Source organism: Bos grunniens, chromosome 4 (genome assembly GCF_055505025.1).
Source record: "Bos grunniens cultivar Pamir isolate PY7600 chromosome 4, Bosgru_T2T1.0, whole genome shotgun sequence".
Lineage (NCBI taxonomy): Eukaryota > Metazoa > Chordata > Mammalia > Artiodactyla > Bovidae > Bos > Bos grunniens.
Window position 1 is genome coordinate 58,053,308 of NC_141168.1, and position 16,997 is coordinate 58,070,304.

The following is a 16,997-nucleotide window of genomic DNA, read 5'->3' on the forward strand; positions in this document are numbered from 1 at the left end:
CAGTTGCTTTTCTGAAGGCATACACTCCCCAGAGCTGAAGTTCAACAACCAAGGAAGACAGAAGCAGCATTCCATTTCTTTGGATATTTAATTTCAAGGTCACCATAAATTCTTCGCTAATGGATGCCTTATCTTCCCTGCTCGCTCCTGTCATTTTCCCTTTCTTTTTGTTTTTTTTTTTTTGGTCTCTCTACTCTTAAGACCCATAAAGTCACCTCGTCCAAGAAAAAAAGGTATTTCTAGAGCACCTAATATATGTCAGATTGGTGTTATATTCTTTGTCATTCCCAAACCTTCAAAACTTCCTCCCCCTTTCGTCCCCTCAGTTAATGGCCCTGATTCTTATTTCACAAGGAAAACACTCTTCTCAGAACAGAACTTCCTCATTCACCTGTCTTGATATGCATGGACCTACCTGCATCTCTGCCTTTTCTCCTATTACTATGGATAAACTATCTCTGCTCCTTAATCCAAAATGCACTTGAGCTATCCCATTCCTCCCTGCGCCTGCGAACTCAAGAATTCTCTTCCTGCAATCATCTCCTCTCCCCCACAGATATCCCCCTTGACTGGATCATATGCACATACACACACTGTAACAGCTCCCTCTATAAACTCCCCAGTAACAGACCCTCTTCTTTAACACTCTCCTTTCTAGCAGACCTCCTTCCCTTTTCATCTCTCATTCTCTGGAGCCTATTTCTATTAGCTTTCTTTCCTATTACTCTAGTACAGGCATACTTATCAAGGTAACCACAGCCAACAAAATGCCAGATGTCAATACTCAGTCTTGAGTTGATTTCCAAACATTTGCTCAGTTCTTCTTTGGAACACGTCCTTTGCTTAGAAATTATATCTATGATTTCTACTTGAAATTTTTTTATAATTCTACTTGAAATTTTTATTTATGATAAGCTTAGCATACTCAACATGAAAAACCAGAAGCCTCAGCATGCTTTCTTATCTCCTGCAAGTTTACTCATCCTCCTGTGTTCCCAAGTTTAGTAAATGACTTCATCTTTCATCCACACCAAAAACCTAAGGGTCATCTGTCTGTCATTATTCTACTTCTCTTCCACGCCACATATCTAGTCTATCAGTAAGGCACAGAAACTTTACCTACAAAAGAAATCTCAAAATCAACCATTTTTCAGCATCTATACAATTATTTCCTTGATCTAAGCTCCTACCAACTTCTGCCTGGAACACTGGAACTGCAACTGATCTTCTCTTAATCCTTCTCTGTAAAGCAGATAATGTGATCTTTTAAAAAATGTTAATCATACACTATCACTACCCTGCAAACTCACCTATGGATTCCCATTACACTGGAATAAAATCTTACTTTTTCCCATGTCTTACACAGTGTGTGTGATCTGTCCTCCAGCCAAGTATCCAGCCCCATGCCCCTGTTCTCTTCCTTGCCCATTCTATGTATAACAGGCACACTGGTTTTCTTGCTCTTTCTTCAAATGTCAACTTGTTCATACCTTGCAATATTTCCCACCTGAAATGCCCCACCTTCAGATGGTGGCATGGCTTATCCATGCCATGGCTTAACATCATCTTGCTTTCCAACAATACACCACCTCTTCAGAAAGGCCTCCTTGGCAAGTCTTAAATGTCTCTCCTGTAGTCTTTACCCTACTTTATTTTTTCTTCATATTTCTACTTCCACTTGACAGTATAGGATATATATTGATCTGCTTATTGTCTATCTCCCCTGCTGGCAAAATCCCCACAAGCAATGACTTTCACTTTTGTTTTTCTTACATTATCACCAAGGGCTTATAGGGTCCATGCACACTGTGCTTAATTAATATCTGTTGAAAGAACAAATGGGGATATGCATGAAGGAAAAGATTTGTGCCATTTCCTTTTTTACTTAGCTCAAAATACTACCCCTCCCTACCCATCTTGTGGTTCTTAAGAGCTCTGGGAGCATAGCTCTCATGTTAGGTCTGCTAGTACACTAAGTCACCAGAACTGTCCATCTCACCTTTCTAAAATGCATCTGCAAAATACCAAACAGACCACATGCCGTGTGACTTAGCCAGGAGAATACACTCACAAAACAACATTGCAGGCAGACCTGGGGATAGAGCACATACCACCCACTGGGGCTCAGAATCCTTTCCCAGAAGCTTCTGAAGTAGATCAGAGATTATCTGCTTTCCCAGACAATCAGGAGCATGATACACATTCCCTGGATGTTGAGTCAGGAAGCATATCTTATATATGTGTTTCAGAGCCAGTACAGCCTTTTATAATCAGGAGCCATATACATAAGCACTGGATTCCCTTTAGTCAGAGAGCAAGAAAGTCCACAAGGAGGTCAGCCATGTCAGTGATCCAATCAGACCAAAATGCCCCTTCCTATAACAAATATTTTGTAATGCCCCTCTACCACTCTGAAATGAAATGTATACAAAAACCTATGAACCTAACATAATTCTTAACAGAGCAATGTATAACATAAAGAGAGACTAGGAAGAAAATAATTGATAACAAAATAATATGTATTTCAATATATAAATACTTGGATACAGTCCTTAGTAGAATAAAGAAGTAATAATAGTTACAAATGCAAACCAATGCAGGTGTGTTTTCATGGAGACATAAAAAATAAAGCAGTATTGCTGTCAGTGACTTTATTTTCCCAGTAGGTAAACAAATCCTGCTAAAGTTCCAAATTAAACAAAGTAATCTTTCCTCTATTTGCAAGGGAATTGGACTTCTGGAAAACTCAGTATTTATTTAAAATATTGTGGTCATATATAAAATAGAATCAGGTTTTTAGACTGGGGTCATTATAAACAGATTCTCTGCTCCATAAATGTCCAAATGGGCATTTGAAGGATGTATGAGACGTGGGTGGGGCTGGCTGCATGATGCAGGGGGACAGGTATCCCTAGGAAAACCAGAACCAACACACAACACACACAAATATATGCACACGTGTTTTCAAAATTCCCCAAACAGAAGCTCTGCCCCTCCATGCCCCAGAACTACTATCTGCGCCAATGCCCGGCTTTACCACCAGAGCCCAGAATGTTCAGTGGTCTTTGTGTTACAACTGTTCCCTTTTAACAGATTGTCAAGGTCAAGGAGGGAAAAAAAACATGTGTCAGTCAAAGAGTTATGGCGACAAGCTGATTCCTGCAGTCAGATGGCAAAGGAAGCCTGACTTCCCTGAGGAAAAAGCCTATGACTGAGAAAGCGAAGAAAGAGAGTGGAGAGGATGGGGCAAGAAAGTAAGAGAGAGCACATGTGGGTTCCAGTCAACCCCAAGAAGGTTTATCTCTATGGTATTAATCTGTGTTCTCCAGAGAAATTATATATATATATATATATATACATACACACATACATACCTATATATATATATTAAGATATTTATTGTAAACAATTGGCTCATTTGACTGTGAAGCTGAAAAGTCCCCAGATCTCCAGATCCAGGAGAGCTAATGGTGTCGTCTCAGTCTGAGTCAAAGTATGAAGGCCAAAGAGGATCAAAGTCTTAGCCAGAAGACAGTCAAGCAAACAGAGTGACTCCTCTCTCACTCACCCTTTTTATTGTATTCAAACCTATGGATAGATCACTGCCCACCCACACTGGGGAGGACAACTTACTTTTCTTAATCTACAAATTCAAATGTTAATCTCATTCAGAAATACTCTGAGAACACAGAAATAATCAGAAGTAATGATTAACAAAAAAATTTGGCATCCTATGACCTAGTCAAGGTGGCACATAAAATTGGCCATCGCACTCTGGGTCTCCATTTCTCATCTCCTTCCTCTGAGGATTTGGATGCAAGCAGAATCAGGGTCTCACGCATACTAATGCACTTGGTAAGGGGTATATAATGTGGGTGTTGCCTGGAAAGGCTGACTTGGAAATGGAAAATAAAATTGAGAATCTTGTGACTTAGCCAGGCTGTGTTTTGAAACACTAGATATCACCCCTTCCCCTCGCCTACCCCAAAACAGGAGTCACTATAAAGTGCTCCTTGTTCTGTCTTTTACCATAGAGTCTCCAAAGGGATTTGCTGAATTTTTTTTCGCACTGTGTAGAATGAGAGGCTGAGGCCATGCTGAACAGCTCCCAGCCTTTCAAGGATCACTGCAGTAGTTAAATCAGACCCTCCCTTTACAAATAGAGAAGCTCCAGCAAATTTACTCAACTTTAGAAATGCGTCTGTGGGATGTAATGTATGTATGTGTGAGTGTGTGTGTGTGTGTTTAAGTAAACATGACATTAATATGAACACACACAACTGTTCTAAATATTTCTGAGATCCCAGGTGGTAAGGAGCCTCCTCATTGAAGCTCCACTCAGGGCCAACACGGAGGGCCCCCTGGGCTGTGGGCTGCTACAGGGCTAATGGTTCTCTGCTCCCCAGCCTTCATCTGCTGTTGGAGTCCCTACTTCCTCTTCGACATTTTGGACAATTTCAGCCTCCTTCCAAACACTAAGGAGCGTTTCTACGCCTCTGTGATCATTCAGAACCTGCCTGCCTTGAACAGTGCCATCAACCCCCTCATCTACTGTGTTTTCAGCAACTCCATATGCTTCCCCTGCAGGTAAGGGGCATTCAGACACGGGGAAGCCCTCTGCACTCACCTCCAACCTGTGTCTTCCTCATGCTAGAGCTCCCGGGCGGGTTATAGATGAGAAACTGAGAGTCAAAAAATTCCCGCTAGTGTGACAGATTCAAATTCAGGCCCCCCAGCCATGGCTCATGCTTTCTCCTATACCACATCACCTCCTATAGCAATCATCCTAATCGAGTCACATATAGATGATCCTTATTTTCGTTTAAAGCTTCTCCCCATGAGTTGCCTCAATACAATGCCATGGAGATAGCAGGACACAAAGAATTATCATTTTACAGATAAACAAATTAAGGCTCACACGTTAAGTAAAATTATTGAGATTATATGAATAATTAGTTACAGATCTGAAATTAGATCCTTCCCACAATGACTCAGTCTGTTGTTTTTCAGCTGTTTTACTGCACAATCTACAGGGGGTAGGTGGAAAAATCCTTAGGGGATGGAATCGTACTAGAATTGTTTCAGGCTTGGGTTTGATGCCCTCTGTTGAATCTGTCTTCCATCAGTTGACAAGATCTTTCAAGTCCTTCTAGAATTATGGATGTATGGTAGCATTTCTCAGTGATCCTAAACGTCACTGATTCGTTAGAATGGCTACCATCCCTCACCTGCCTTGCCTCTGGCCTCTCACCCATCAGCCCCTCCCTGCCCTCCCCTTTCCTCTTGTCTCCATGATGGAATTGCAGAATGGTTACAGGCTTGGGTTTGATGCTGCCATTGTTGATTCATAGCTACATGCGACCTAGGGAAAATTATTTAACTTCCATAAACCTCCATTTCCTCACAAGTAAAAGGGGGGTAATAGCAATAGCAGTGCCTACATCTTAGCCAGTGATGTCTCTGTCACTGGGCTCTGGTGCTGATCTGTAGGAAGGAGGGCTGTGAGTGGTGGGGAAGTATGGTGAGGGCTATTACATTAAAAGTGCTTAGCACAATGCCTGATCCTTAATAAGTTCTCCACAAGTGTTAGCTCCTGAACAGTTAAATTATTCAGGACAAGTGATTTTTCCTCTTTGTTCTTTCTTTAGGGAGCAAAGATCACGGGATTCCAGAATGACATGTCGGGAGAGAACTGAGAAGCATGAGATGCAGGTTCTGTCCAAGCCAGAATTCATGTAGATCATGGGGCAGTGGTAGCACTGGGCTGAGCCCCATCAACTCTCCTGGGTTCCCATTAGCACCTTGGGCCTCTGCCCTGTACCTTTATCACTTGGGGGATGCACAAGGCAAACACTAAAAAGTGTGTGTCACCTGCCTCAGCAAGTATTGGCCAATAGTTTGTAACTATTCACACCAGCCAGGAAAGATACCCCTTCTTTCCCTACCACTCCTAGCTGCCCTTCTCGCTGTCAGCACCAGAATCAATGGACAGAGACGTTGCTGGCCTGGGGCCCAGGCTTGGGCAAACAGAGGGAATTGACTAACAAAGCATGTTTGTACATGTTCTTATAATTACAATTTAAGAAGTAAATAAAAGGCTTACCTGGGCCTAGATTTTCCTCCCATTTTTGGAATCAAGTTTCAGTAGCTGTGGCCAAAGAGATGTTTGTCCTCGAAATGTCAACAAATAATAAATTCATCTCCAGGCATTGAGGCTTTGTGTCTCCTCTGCAGATGGCCATGGTTGGCAGATGGATGTGTTGGCAGCAGCCAGCCTCACGGTCCCATTGTATCAACAGATGATTTGCAGAAAGAACATAAGTGCTGGCCCTCCAGAGCAAAATCGAAATTGAGGGGTACTTTATCTGGTAGGAAAAGAAACAGCGCAAAAAGTCATGGGGCTCTGACCTCCAGGCTCTGAGAGGTGGCACCTGGGTCTCACACATGTCTTTCTGGCTCTCTGAAGGCTCCTCCCTTTGCATTCCACATTTAGGCCACTCTGGGTTCCATGTCTCATACCTCAGGGACACTTCTCTCTCTATAGTTGGGAGCTGAACGCCTGTGGCTTTTCCAGGCATGATGTTTCTGTAATATCTTTATCATTTTTGCACATTTTAGCTATTGTCTATCTAACACCTTGGCTGGGAAGCACTCGTGGGCCTTATTTTGACAAGCCTGGAGTTTGATATATATAAGCATAATCCAAGTGAAATATGACTAAATGTTTTCTAATCAATTTTTGCCATCAGATTTTTCCATAAGTGGAAGTGGAATAATTTAATTTGATTATATATACATCCCCACCCACAGTTCTAGGATGCGCGTGAGCTCCTTATTTTTAGCCTCACATACATTCTTGACATTAAAATCTCCTTGGCAAAATCCTCCTTCCCAAAATTATCCTGAGCTTAAGTCTTTTTTCGTCTACTGCTAGTGGAGTTATTATTTTAATAGCACTCCATTCCTCATTATGGTGTCAACCCAAAGACTTCATGCTTAAGGTCACAGTGGCATTTTTCCCATAAACTCTCTTTTCAATTCCATCTGACCTTAAGAAACGTATCTCTTAGGTAGAAAGCAGACTCCTCAGTTACCATCTATCTTAGAATTACTTTCTGAATTTGTGGAGCCTGAAAAATCTAGTTGTACATCTACAGAACAGTATTGAAGGCTGCCTTCCTTTCTGTCCAACCAGCTAAATGTGAGCAAACCTGGAAGCTTTGAGTGGTTGAGAAGTGCTTTTTGACATTTCACTTTAAATCAAGATGTGCTACAGAAGACCCACATAATCATTGCTAAGATAACTGTCTGCATGGGAGCCAATTAACAGTGCAAAATCTGGTGGCTGCCCTTCCTACATGGCAAAATGGGAGGCCTGGGTTCTTTTGACAGATGCTTTCAACCTCTGTCAAGCTCTGGTCTGAGAAAGGCATTACATGCCTACCTCATCCATCAATAGACCCAGAAAGTTAAGGAGAGAGTCAAGTGAAGGGCTTTGTGGGCTTTAAAACCTGTGAATGTGATTTTGTAGTTATTGTAGCGCTGAGACTCCTATTCCCAGTGAAGACTGGAGATCAGTAAGATAATGGTACAGGCTGCTGCAAGACAAGCTGCCAGTACAATGAAACTTGCTTCATATTGGTGAGGACTTTGGGGTCCTCCTTTTCATGTATTTTCTGAGCTTGAGGAAACATGATTTAAATACTAAGGAATGCTGGTAATAGTTTCATAGTCTTATGACCTTGGAACAAATTATTTAATGTTTCTGAGCATCACTGTCTCATCTGTAAAATAGGAACAAAATAAGGCTGGAGCAGAGAGTCTTGTGGGTTCTTTACAGATATAGGTGCTGAGATTATAATGGCTTAAATTAAATCCATAGAGTCATAGCTTCTGGAATTTCTTCCCCAGGGAGGCAATGATTGTATGACTCATGGCCACGTTGTTTGCTCTTTAGAAGGTGTAATTTCTCCATCTATCACCATGAAGTCAGAGAAACATCATTTCCCAATTGGGAAATACAGTTTGAACTCTTGGAGAAAATGAGCAGCTTAGTGTTGTGATGTCATTTTTATAGCCTTGGACACCGAAGTGGGGCCAGAGAAGCCAGCAGAGTGATATATAAAATTAAGATGCTTACTTCCTACACCAAGATGTCACAGACACTTATGATTGCAATATCACTTAGCTTCAGGCATAGGCAAAAATTTAGGATAATAAGGATAGATGTGTTTAATATATTTAGCCATGCTAGAGAAAATAAGTGTCTCCACTTTACTGAACTAAATTAAATATGAATGGTAAAAACTTTGCTTCCAGGGATTGTATTGAGCATAATTTAACGGAAGTTTAATTTTGCCAAGCAACATTTCCCATACCTTTTAAATGGCTTTAATTTGTGATTAATGATGAGAAAAAAGTATCCCTTCTCAACCAAACACACAGCTTAAACTTGCTTCCCCACATCATTATGACAACTCTAGACATCCATATACAGAAAGGACTTTGCCTCTTCCTTTTGCATCCACAGTGTCGGAAGGGACCACAAGCCTGCATCTGGTGGGGAAACAGGAAGACAAAATTATATTTAGCAGGAAACAGAGCAGCTCTACTCTTCTAGAGTCATCTTAAGTGAGCTACAGGCCTTATGGCAACTATACTTTTTTTACGGTCATATGACTATACCTCACTACAGCCAGCAAATTTGGGAAACTCAGTAGTGGCCACAGGACTGGAAAGGTCAGTTTTCATTCCAATCCCAAAGAAAGGCAATGCCAAAGAATGCTCACCCTACCACACAATTGCCCTCATCTCACACACTAGCAAAGTAATGCTCAAAATTCTCCAAGCTAGGCTTCAACAGTTCATGAACCATGAATTTCCAGATGTTCAAGCTGGATTAATAAAAGACAGAGGAACCAGAAATAAAATTGCCAACATCTGCTGGATCATCAAAAAAGCATGAGAGTTCCAGAAAAACATCTACTTCTGCTTTATTGACTATGCCAAAGCCTTTGACTGTGTGGATCACAACAAACTGTGGAAAATTCTTCAAGAGATGGGAATACTAGACCACCTGATCTGCCTCCTGAGAAATCTGTATGCAGGTCAGGAAGCAACAGTTAGAACTGGACATGAAACAACAGACTGGTTCCAAATAGGAAAAGGAGTATGTCAAGGCTGTATATTGTCACCCTGCTTATTTAACTTATATGCAGAGTACATCATCAGAAATGCTGGGCTGGCAGAAGCACAAGCTGGAATCAAGATTGCCGGGAGACATATCAATAGCCTCAGATATGCAGATGACACCACCCTTATGGCAGAAAGTGAAGAGGAACTAAAAAGCTTCTTGATGAAAGTGAAAGAGGAGAGTGAAAAAATTGGCTTAAAGCTCAACATTCAGAAAACAAAGATTATGGCATCCGGTCCCATCACTTCATGGGAAATAGATGAGGAAACAGTGGAAACAGTGTCAGACTTAATTTTGGGGGGCTCCAAAATCACTGCAGACAGTGACTGCAGCCATGAAATTAAAACACTTACTCCTTGGAAGGAAAGTTATGACCAACCTAGATAGCATATTGAAAAGCAGAGACATTACTTTGCCAACAAAGGTCCATCTAGTCAAGGCTGTGGTTTTTCCTGTGGTCATGTATGGATATGAGAGTTGGACTATGAAGAAAGTTGAGCACTAAAGAATTGATGCTTTTGAACTGTGTTGTTGGAGAAGACTCTTGAGAGTCCCTTGGACTGCAAGGAGATCCAACCAGTCCATCCTAAAGGAGATCAGTCCTGGGTGTTCACTGGAAGGACTGATGCTAAAGGTGAAACTCCAATACTTTAGCCACCTCATGTGAAGAATTGACTCACTGGAAAAGACCCTGATGCTGGGAGGGATTGGGGGTGGGAAGAGAAGGGGACGACAGAGGATGAGATGGCTGGATGGCATCCCTGACTCGATGCACGTGAGTCTGAGTGAACTCCGGGAATTGGTGATGGACAGGGAGGCCTGGCATGCTGCAATTCATGGGGTCGCAAAGAGTTGGACATGACTGAGCGACTGAACTGAAATGAACAGTGTTTCTTGCAGTTTTTCAATTGCATTTGACTGAAAGTAGATGGTCCTGTTCAGGGGCCAATCTCCTCGCTTTTGGAAACCTGAAAAACACATGCCTCATTTCTCTGCAGCTGCATTTTAAGACTGCATTATCCTCAACAGGGCTGGTTTGATTAACATTTTAAAAGTGCAATTCCATGCATACAGAATGTTAAGATGGACAGAGGCTTGTGTCATGTAGTCTCATGGTTTTCTGACTATCTGGGGACTCCCTAAGAAGTCCCAAAGAAGTGACTCAGTATTCATACTCACATATACAACAATAGTATACATATAAAGTCTAGACAAAATTAAGATGGTTAAATTGCTTAAAGTCCTTGCATTACCTGGAATGTAGGTAGAATATAGATTAGACATTGATACACCAAGAATGCATGTTTTCATTTCAAGAATGTAGGTTGTAATCACTAAAATAATAGAAATAAAGAACTATATAACTTTGAAACTAAAAGAGAAGAAAAACATGATAAAAGGACTCAAGCAGTCTAAAAGAAGGCAAGAAAAGAGAGAAGTAGAAATATGAATAGCTGGGACAAATAGAAAGCACATAGGAAAATGGTGGATTTTTTTATCCAAATATATCAGTAACTGTAATAATGTAAGCAGATTATATACTCCAGTTTTTGTTTGATTAGACTTTTAAAGAAACAACTATATGTTATTTGCAAGAGATATGCCTAAAACACAAGGACGCCGAAAGTTTGGAAATAAAAGAATGGACAAAGGTATTCCATGGAAACAGTACTAAAAGCTGGTGAGACTGTATTAATAAAGACTAAATACATTTTAAGGGGGAAAAAAGCATTAGTGGCAATAAACAGGGACATTTCAAGTGATAAATGTTTTAGTTCAGTGAGATGATATAACTCTAAATTTCTAAGCATTTACAAGATGGCCTCAAAATATGTATTTTCAAAAGCTGTCAGAACTATCAAACAAATAGACAAGTCCACAGCCATAGTGGGGAATTTTGTCACACTTAATTTCAGTAATTGAAGGAGACAAAAACTAGGAATGATCTGCATAATTGGAACAACATGAATAACACAGGTAGCGCACATTATCCTACCACTCCAAAATAAATGGTCTTTTCAAGCACATGTGAAGCAGTTACAAAACTTGACCACATGTCAGCCATAAATAAAATAAGCTTCAAAACATTCAAAAGATTGAGCTCAAACAGATTGGTTTCTCTGATCACAATACAATTATGCTAGAACTCAAGAGCAGGAGCTTAACCAGGTTTAGAAACCAGATTACCAGGTTTAGAAATCAGAAAATATATTTCTTAGTACTTATAATCAAAGAAAAAAGTACATGTAAAGTAGAAAACAATCATATTGAATGATAATGAAATTATATCAAAAGTGTGGGATACAAAGGACTAAAAAGAATTTTTCTTCTTTTCTTTTTTTCTTTTTTTTTCTTCTTCTTTTTCTTCTTTTCCTTTAAGTTAATGAATAAATCATCTAGTTCATGAAGTTAGGGAAATTCACCAAAACAAAGCCACAGGAAATACAAGCAAGAAAATAATGTGCAGGAGTAAATTTAATAAAATAGAAAACAAACATGTAATTTTAGAAGCTCAAGACAAAATTCTGTTATTTGTAAAAATAATAAAAGCAATAAACCTCTTATGAGACTGGTCAAAGGGAAAAAAGAGAGAAGGCACAAGTAAGCAGTATTATTTATTTTAAGGATATCTCTGCAGGTCTTGAAGTCAATAAAGAGATAATAAAAGGATATTATGATCAACTACTAAAGCAAACTGAAAATATAGCTGAACAGCCACCTTACTATAACTGACATAAGAAGAAACAGAAAAGTTGAGTAGTAAATATCATAACTACTAAAGAAAAAATACACCTTCATTGGAGAGTTCTACCACAATTTAAATAAAAAACAACTCCAATTCTATATACTTATACTATTCAGGAGACTTGAAACTATTTATTAGACTAAAAATGCCATAATGTCAAAACCCTACAATGATATTACCAAACGGAAAATTACAAGTGAAATTTTGTCATGAAAATAAAAACAAAAGTTCCAAATTAAATTTTAGCAAACCAAATCCAGCAAAATATAAAAAGACTAAAACACATGACCAAGTTGTATTCATTTCAGGAATGCAAAGTTGGCTTAATATTAGAGAATTACTCAAATAACTCATTATACTAATAGATTACAAGAGTTAAAAAAAACACATTATCAGTGTAACAGATACAGGGGAAATGTTCAATAAAATTATTGGGCATTAAGGCACAATAAAAGATTTTCACAAATTTGAGTTAAAAAGAAATCCCTAACTCTAAAGATTATGTACCAAAAATCCTAATGATAAAACTTTGAGGTAGTCCCTTTGAAATAAAGAATGAATGAGTAAAGAATACTATCATCATCACTTTATTCAACACTGTACTAAGATCCTAGCCAATATAGTAAAGCAACAAAAACAAAAAGATAAAAGGCATAAGGATTGGCAATGCATAATAAAAATCAATTTATTATTGATATAAATGTATAGAATATCAAAATAAGATACAATATTAGAATTGATAATTATAATTGTAAATAATTAAAAGTAATCATAAAGTTTAGTATGGTTGCAGGATACAAAATCAATATACAAAAGTCAATATCATTTCCACACAAGAGCAACAAATATAAAATTACTTTTCAATTGCAATTTACAATAGCCTTAAAAGATCAAGTTCCTAAGAATAAATTCATAAATGGTGTGTAAATCTCTATGGAGGAATCATAGTACTATTGAAAGGTATTAAAAAGGAACTAATTCAATGTAGAAACAAGTACACCATGATTTATCATAAAATCATCCATTCTTCTCCAATCAATTAGTAAGATTAATATAGTAACAATCTAAGCTCTAGCAGGAATTCTGTAGAACTTTACAAGTTGCCTCTAAAAATTTATACAGAAATGCAGAAGGCCAAAATTAGCCAAGACCAAGAAAAAAAAAGTGGGAATATTTGATCAGCTAGATACTTGATCTTATCACAAAGCCATAATAATGAAAATTATAGTATTGTGTCAGAGTAGACAAATTAACAAATATAACAGTAAAAAAGTTCAGAAAAAGATGTCCACATATTGGAAAACTTGTTTATTTCAGAGACAGCATTGCAGAGGAATGGAAAAAGGGTGCTCTTTCAATACATGATGTAAGGAAAATTGGGCAGTTACATGGAAAAAAATGAAAATGAAAGCCTGGTGGATTATATGCAAAAGTGCTTCCAGATGGATTATGGATCTAACTGCATGAAATAAAACAACTTGAAGAAATAATGTAAGAGAATATCTTTAAGATCTCTGAATAGGGCAAGAGCTCTTTAAACAAAACACAAAAACTGCTGCTTTGAAAGGAAAAGATTAATAAATTTGATTACCAAAAAATTAGAAAATCAAAAGACATCATAAAAAAGGGTGAAAAAGCAAGTGATAGAATGGGAAATGATATTTGCAAATGACCAAGATCTAGTATTTAGAATATGCAAAATTCACGTAAATCACTAAGAAAAGACAATTGAAAACAGATAGAAATTGATCAGGACTTGATTTCAGAAAAGAAATTTTCTAAAAGGCCAATAAAACACCAAATGAAAAGATGTTAAATCTCACTGAAGTCAGGGAAAAGTAAATTAAATCACAGTGAAATATTAATATGCACCCACTAAATTGGCAGAAATTTAAAACTTTGACAATATCAAGTGTTGGTGAGGATGTGAAGCATCAGAAATTTTCATTGTTTTCTGGTGGTAAATATTTAGTACAACCTAAGGATCAAACCCCAGAGAAGGCAATGGCACCCCACTCCAGTACTTTTGCCTGGAAAATCCCATGGATGGAGGAGCCTAGTAGGCTGCAGTCCATGGGGTCACTGGCAGTCGGACACGACTGAGTGACTTCACTTTCACTTTTCACTGTCATGCATTGGAGAAGGAAATGGCAACCCACTCCAGTGTTCTTGCCTGGAGAATCCCAGGGACAGGGGAGCCTGGTGGGCTGCCGTCTATGGGGTTGCACAGAGTCGGACACGACTGAAGTGACTTAGCAGCAGCAGCAGCAGCAAGGATCAAACCAGAGTCTCTCACATTGTAGGCAGATTCTTTACCAACTCAGCCATCAGGAAAGCTCCTACAATCATTCTAGCCTTTAACTAATAAAATTAAGGATGTATATACTCTACGACTTTGCATTTCCATTCCTGAGTAAAGATACTACAGAAGAGTATAATTATGTGAGCCTTAATATATGTGAAAGAATATTCATAATAATTAGCGAAGGGAATGGCAACCCACTCCAGTATTCTTCCCTGGAAAATCTCAAGGACAAGAGGAGACAGGTGGGCTACAGTTCATGCGGTCGCAAAAGAGTCAGACACAACTTAGCAACTTAACAACAATCATAATAATACTGATTTATAAGAACCATAAGTGGAAGTGAAACAAATGCCCACCAGAACAATAGATTAAAAAAATATGGTATATTTCATACAATAAAGTACTTTATAGCACCAAAAATGACCAAAAGAAAACCCACCCCAGCTGCTTGTCACAACGTAAAAAAAAATCTTTAAAAACATAATATAAAAGTAAAGAAGATAAATACTAAAAGATACTATATGATTTCAATTATGTAAAATTCACAAGCAGCCACATTTTACTATTGTATATAGGGATGCATACACAGGTGATAAAATTCTAAAACAATGCAAGGAAATTACTTTTATGAAGTAATTTATAAAAGCCAAGAGTGAGGCTCCTTTGTGAGATGGGAAAGAGCTGTGTTTGGGAGGGAGCCTGCAGAAGAGGGGCTGGTAAGGTTCTGTTTCTTGCTTCGGGTGTTCACTATCTAATTACTCATTAAGCTATATATTTACATTTGGTGTGCGTTTATGCAGAGAAGGCAATGGCACCACTCTAGTACTCTTGTCTGGAAAATCCCATGGACGGAGGAGCCTGGAAGGCTGCAGTCCATGGGGTGGCTGAGGGTCGGACTCGACTGAGCGACTTCACTTTCACTTTTCACTTTCATGCATTGGAGAAGGAAATGGCAACCCACTCCAATGTTCTTGCCTGGAGAATCCCAGGGACAGGGGAGCCTGGTGGGCTGCCGTCTATGGGGTCGCAGAGTTGGACACAACTGAAGTGACTTAGCAGCACCAGTAGCAGCACTTTTATGAATGTGTGTTATATTTTACAATTAGAAGTTTCTAAAACTGTAGCTTTTCAAAGTCTTTTAGGACTATTATTCTGGTAGTAGTGCAGAGAAGGCAGCCAGATTGGAAACAGGAAGGTGATCAATCGGGTCCGGATTACACACAAGCAACAGCAGAGATGAGATGGCCCAAAGATGCTTCTGGGTTCCTTCTCTGCATTCTGAGCCAGCAATGTATCATTCACACCCAGTAACAGGAATATTGATGCCAACATTTTTCAAAATCTGCAGAAATATCTTGGCTCCTCCATACAGTCTTGAGTGTCAGTCCAGTGGAAATCAATATCTAGCTTCTGTTCTCTTGTTGCCTATTGAGGGGTCCTGGAGTCCTGAAGTTCTTACTCATAACTCCAACCCCCATGTCCTTCCAAAAAGTCTCCTCCTCCTTTCTGCCCTTTCTCATCCCTCATGTATAGCAGGTACATACACCTGCTGTGTTATTCCCCAAGTACAGCCACATCAGCATTCCTCCAGAGAGGCTTTCAAGTAAAGAGGGAACATTTGAGGCATTGCTGCCCTATTGCCAAAGAACTAACTTCCAAAAAAAGTAGATACTTTGAGCCTGCAGGAGGTGGCCAGGACAAATATTTGGTGTCAAAAGCATGTTGACTCATCTCCATGATGATTTGACAGGGTTTAAGAAGGCTGATCAAAGGGTCCCAAATCTTGCTGCGTCACAGAATCACTCACGGGCTTAGGAAAGAAGTACAGATCTTGAGATCTCCAACTGCATTCTGATTCATTGGTCTCTGAGTACAGCCTAGAAGTCTGTACGTACAGCAAGCAACTCAGGTGATTCTTGTGCAGGGGTTTCTGCAGCTCTTTGAGGCACCAGTACTTAGGAACCAGTGCTTAACAGCATGCCAGGTCTTTAAAGCCCAAGTTTCTCATGGCCAGGAAGGGTGTGGGCCACCTTGGCTTACCTCTGTCCAGTTGCCCTGAGTCCAACCTGAGGACAAATGTTCTTCTAAGAGTCCAACTTCATCACCTTGCAACTCTCCAGATAATGGTTAGGTAAACCCAGGACTAAATTTTGTTTCTTCTATCCACTCTAGACTAAATGCTCTTTCCCCACAAGAAGAGAGACCTTAGTATAGAGTGCTTTACATGCAGGTAGATACGCAAATGAAATCAAGTGGGGAAGCATCGCCCTGAGTTTATGTGATGTCTGAGAACAAGGAAGGATGCCTCTGAAGGGATGTCTGGGGGCTGTAAAAACATGCAGATAGGGTATTACACTGAAGCCCTTGAGTGTAACCTCTTCAGACTCGGACCCCTTTATGCTTGTTTATGGACTTCCCTGGAGGCTTAGATGGTAAAGAATCCACCTGCAAAGAAGGAGACTTGGGTTCATTCTCTGGGTTGAGAAGATTCCCCTGAAGTAGGAAATGGCAACCCACTCCAGTATTCTTGCCTGGAGAATTCCATGGACAGAGGAGCCTAGCGGGTTACAGTCCATGGGGTCACAAAGAGTTAGACACAACTGACTGACTTTCACATGCTTGTTTATGTGGATTATACTCATAGATATTTACTGCATTAAAAATTAAATGTGAGAAACTGTTTAATATTTACCTATGAATTCCTTTATAAATAACAATAATAAACTCAATACATAGTAACATAAATATCTTCT

The 16,997-nt window shown here is 39.3% G+C and overlaps 1 protein-coding gene and 1 long non-coding RNA gene across 2 annotated transcripts in view; one reads left to right on the top strand and one right to left on the bottom strand.

The window, feature by feature from the left end:
- NPSR1 (neuropeptide S receptor 1) overlaps positions 1-4,660 on the top strand; it is a 151,505-nt gene extending 146,845 nt beyond the window's left edge. Inside the window, exon 8 of the mRNA XM_086398065.1 lies at positions 4,407-4,660. Within this exon, the coding sequence (XP_086254191.1) occupies positions 4,407-4,591 (185 nt within the window). The 3' untranslated portion in view covers positions 4,592-4,660. The remainder of the gene's footprint in view (positions 1-4,406) is intronic.
- A 1,393-nt stretch (positions 4,661-6,053) lies between these two features.
- The window catches only part of LOC147374209 (uncharacterized), a 50,864-nt gene continuing 39,920 nt past the window's right edge, over positions 6,054-16,997 (bottom strand). The window contains exons 4-5 of the long non-coding RNA XR_015162529.1: positions 8,379-8,556; positions 6,054-6,365 (exon numbers count right to left, since the gene is read on the bottom strand). This is a non-coding gene — a long non-coding RNA (uncharacterized LOC147374209). The remainder of the gene's footprint in view (positions 6,366-8,378; positions 8,557-16,997) is intronic.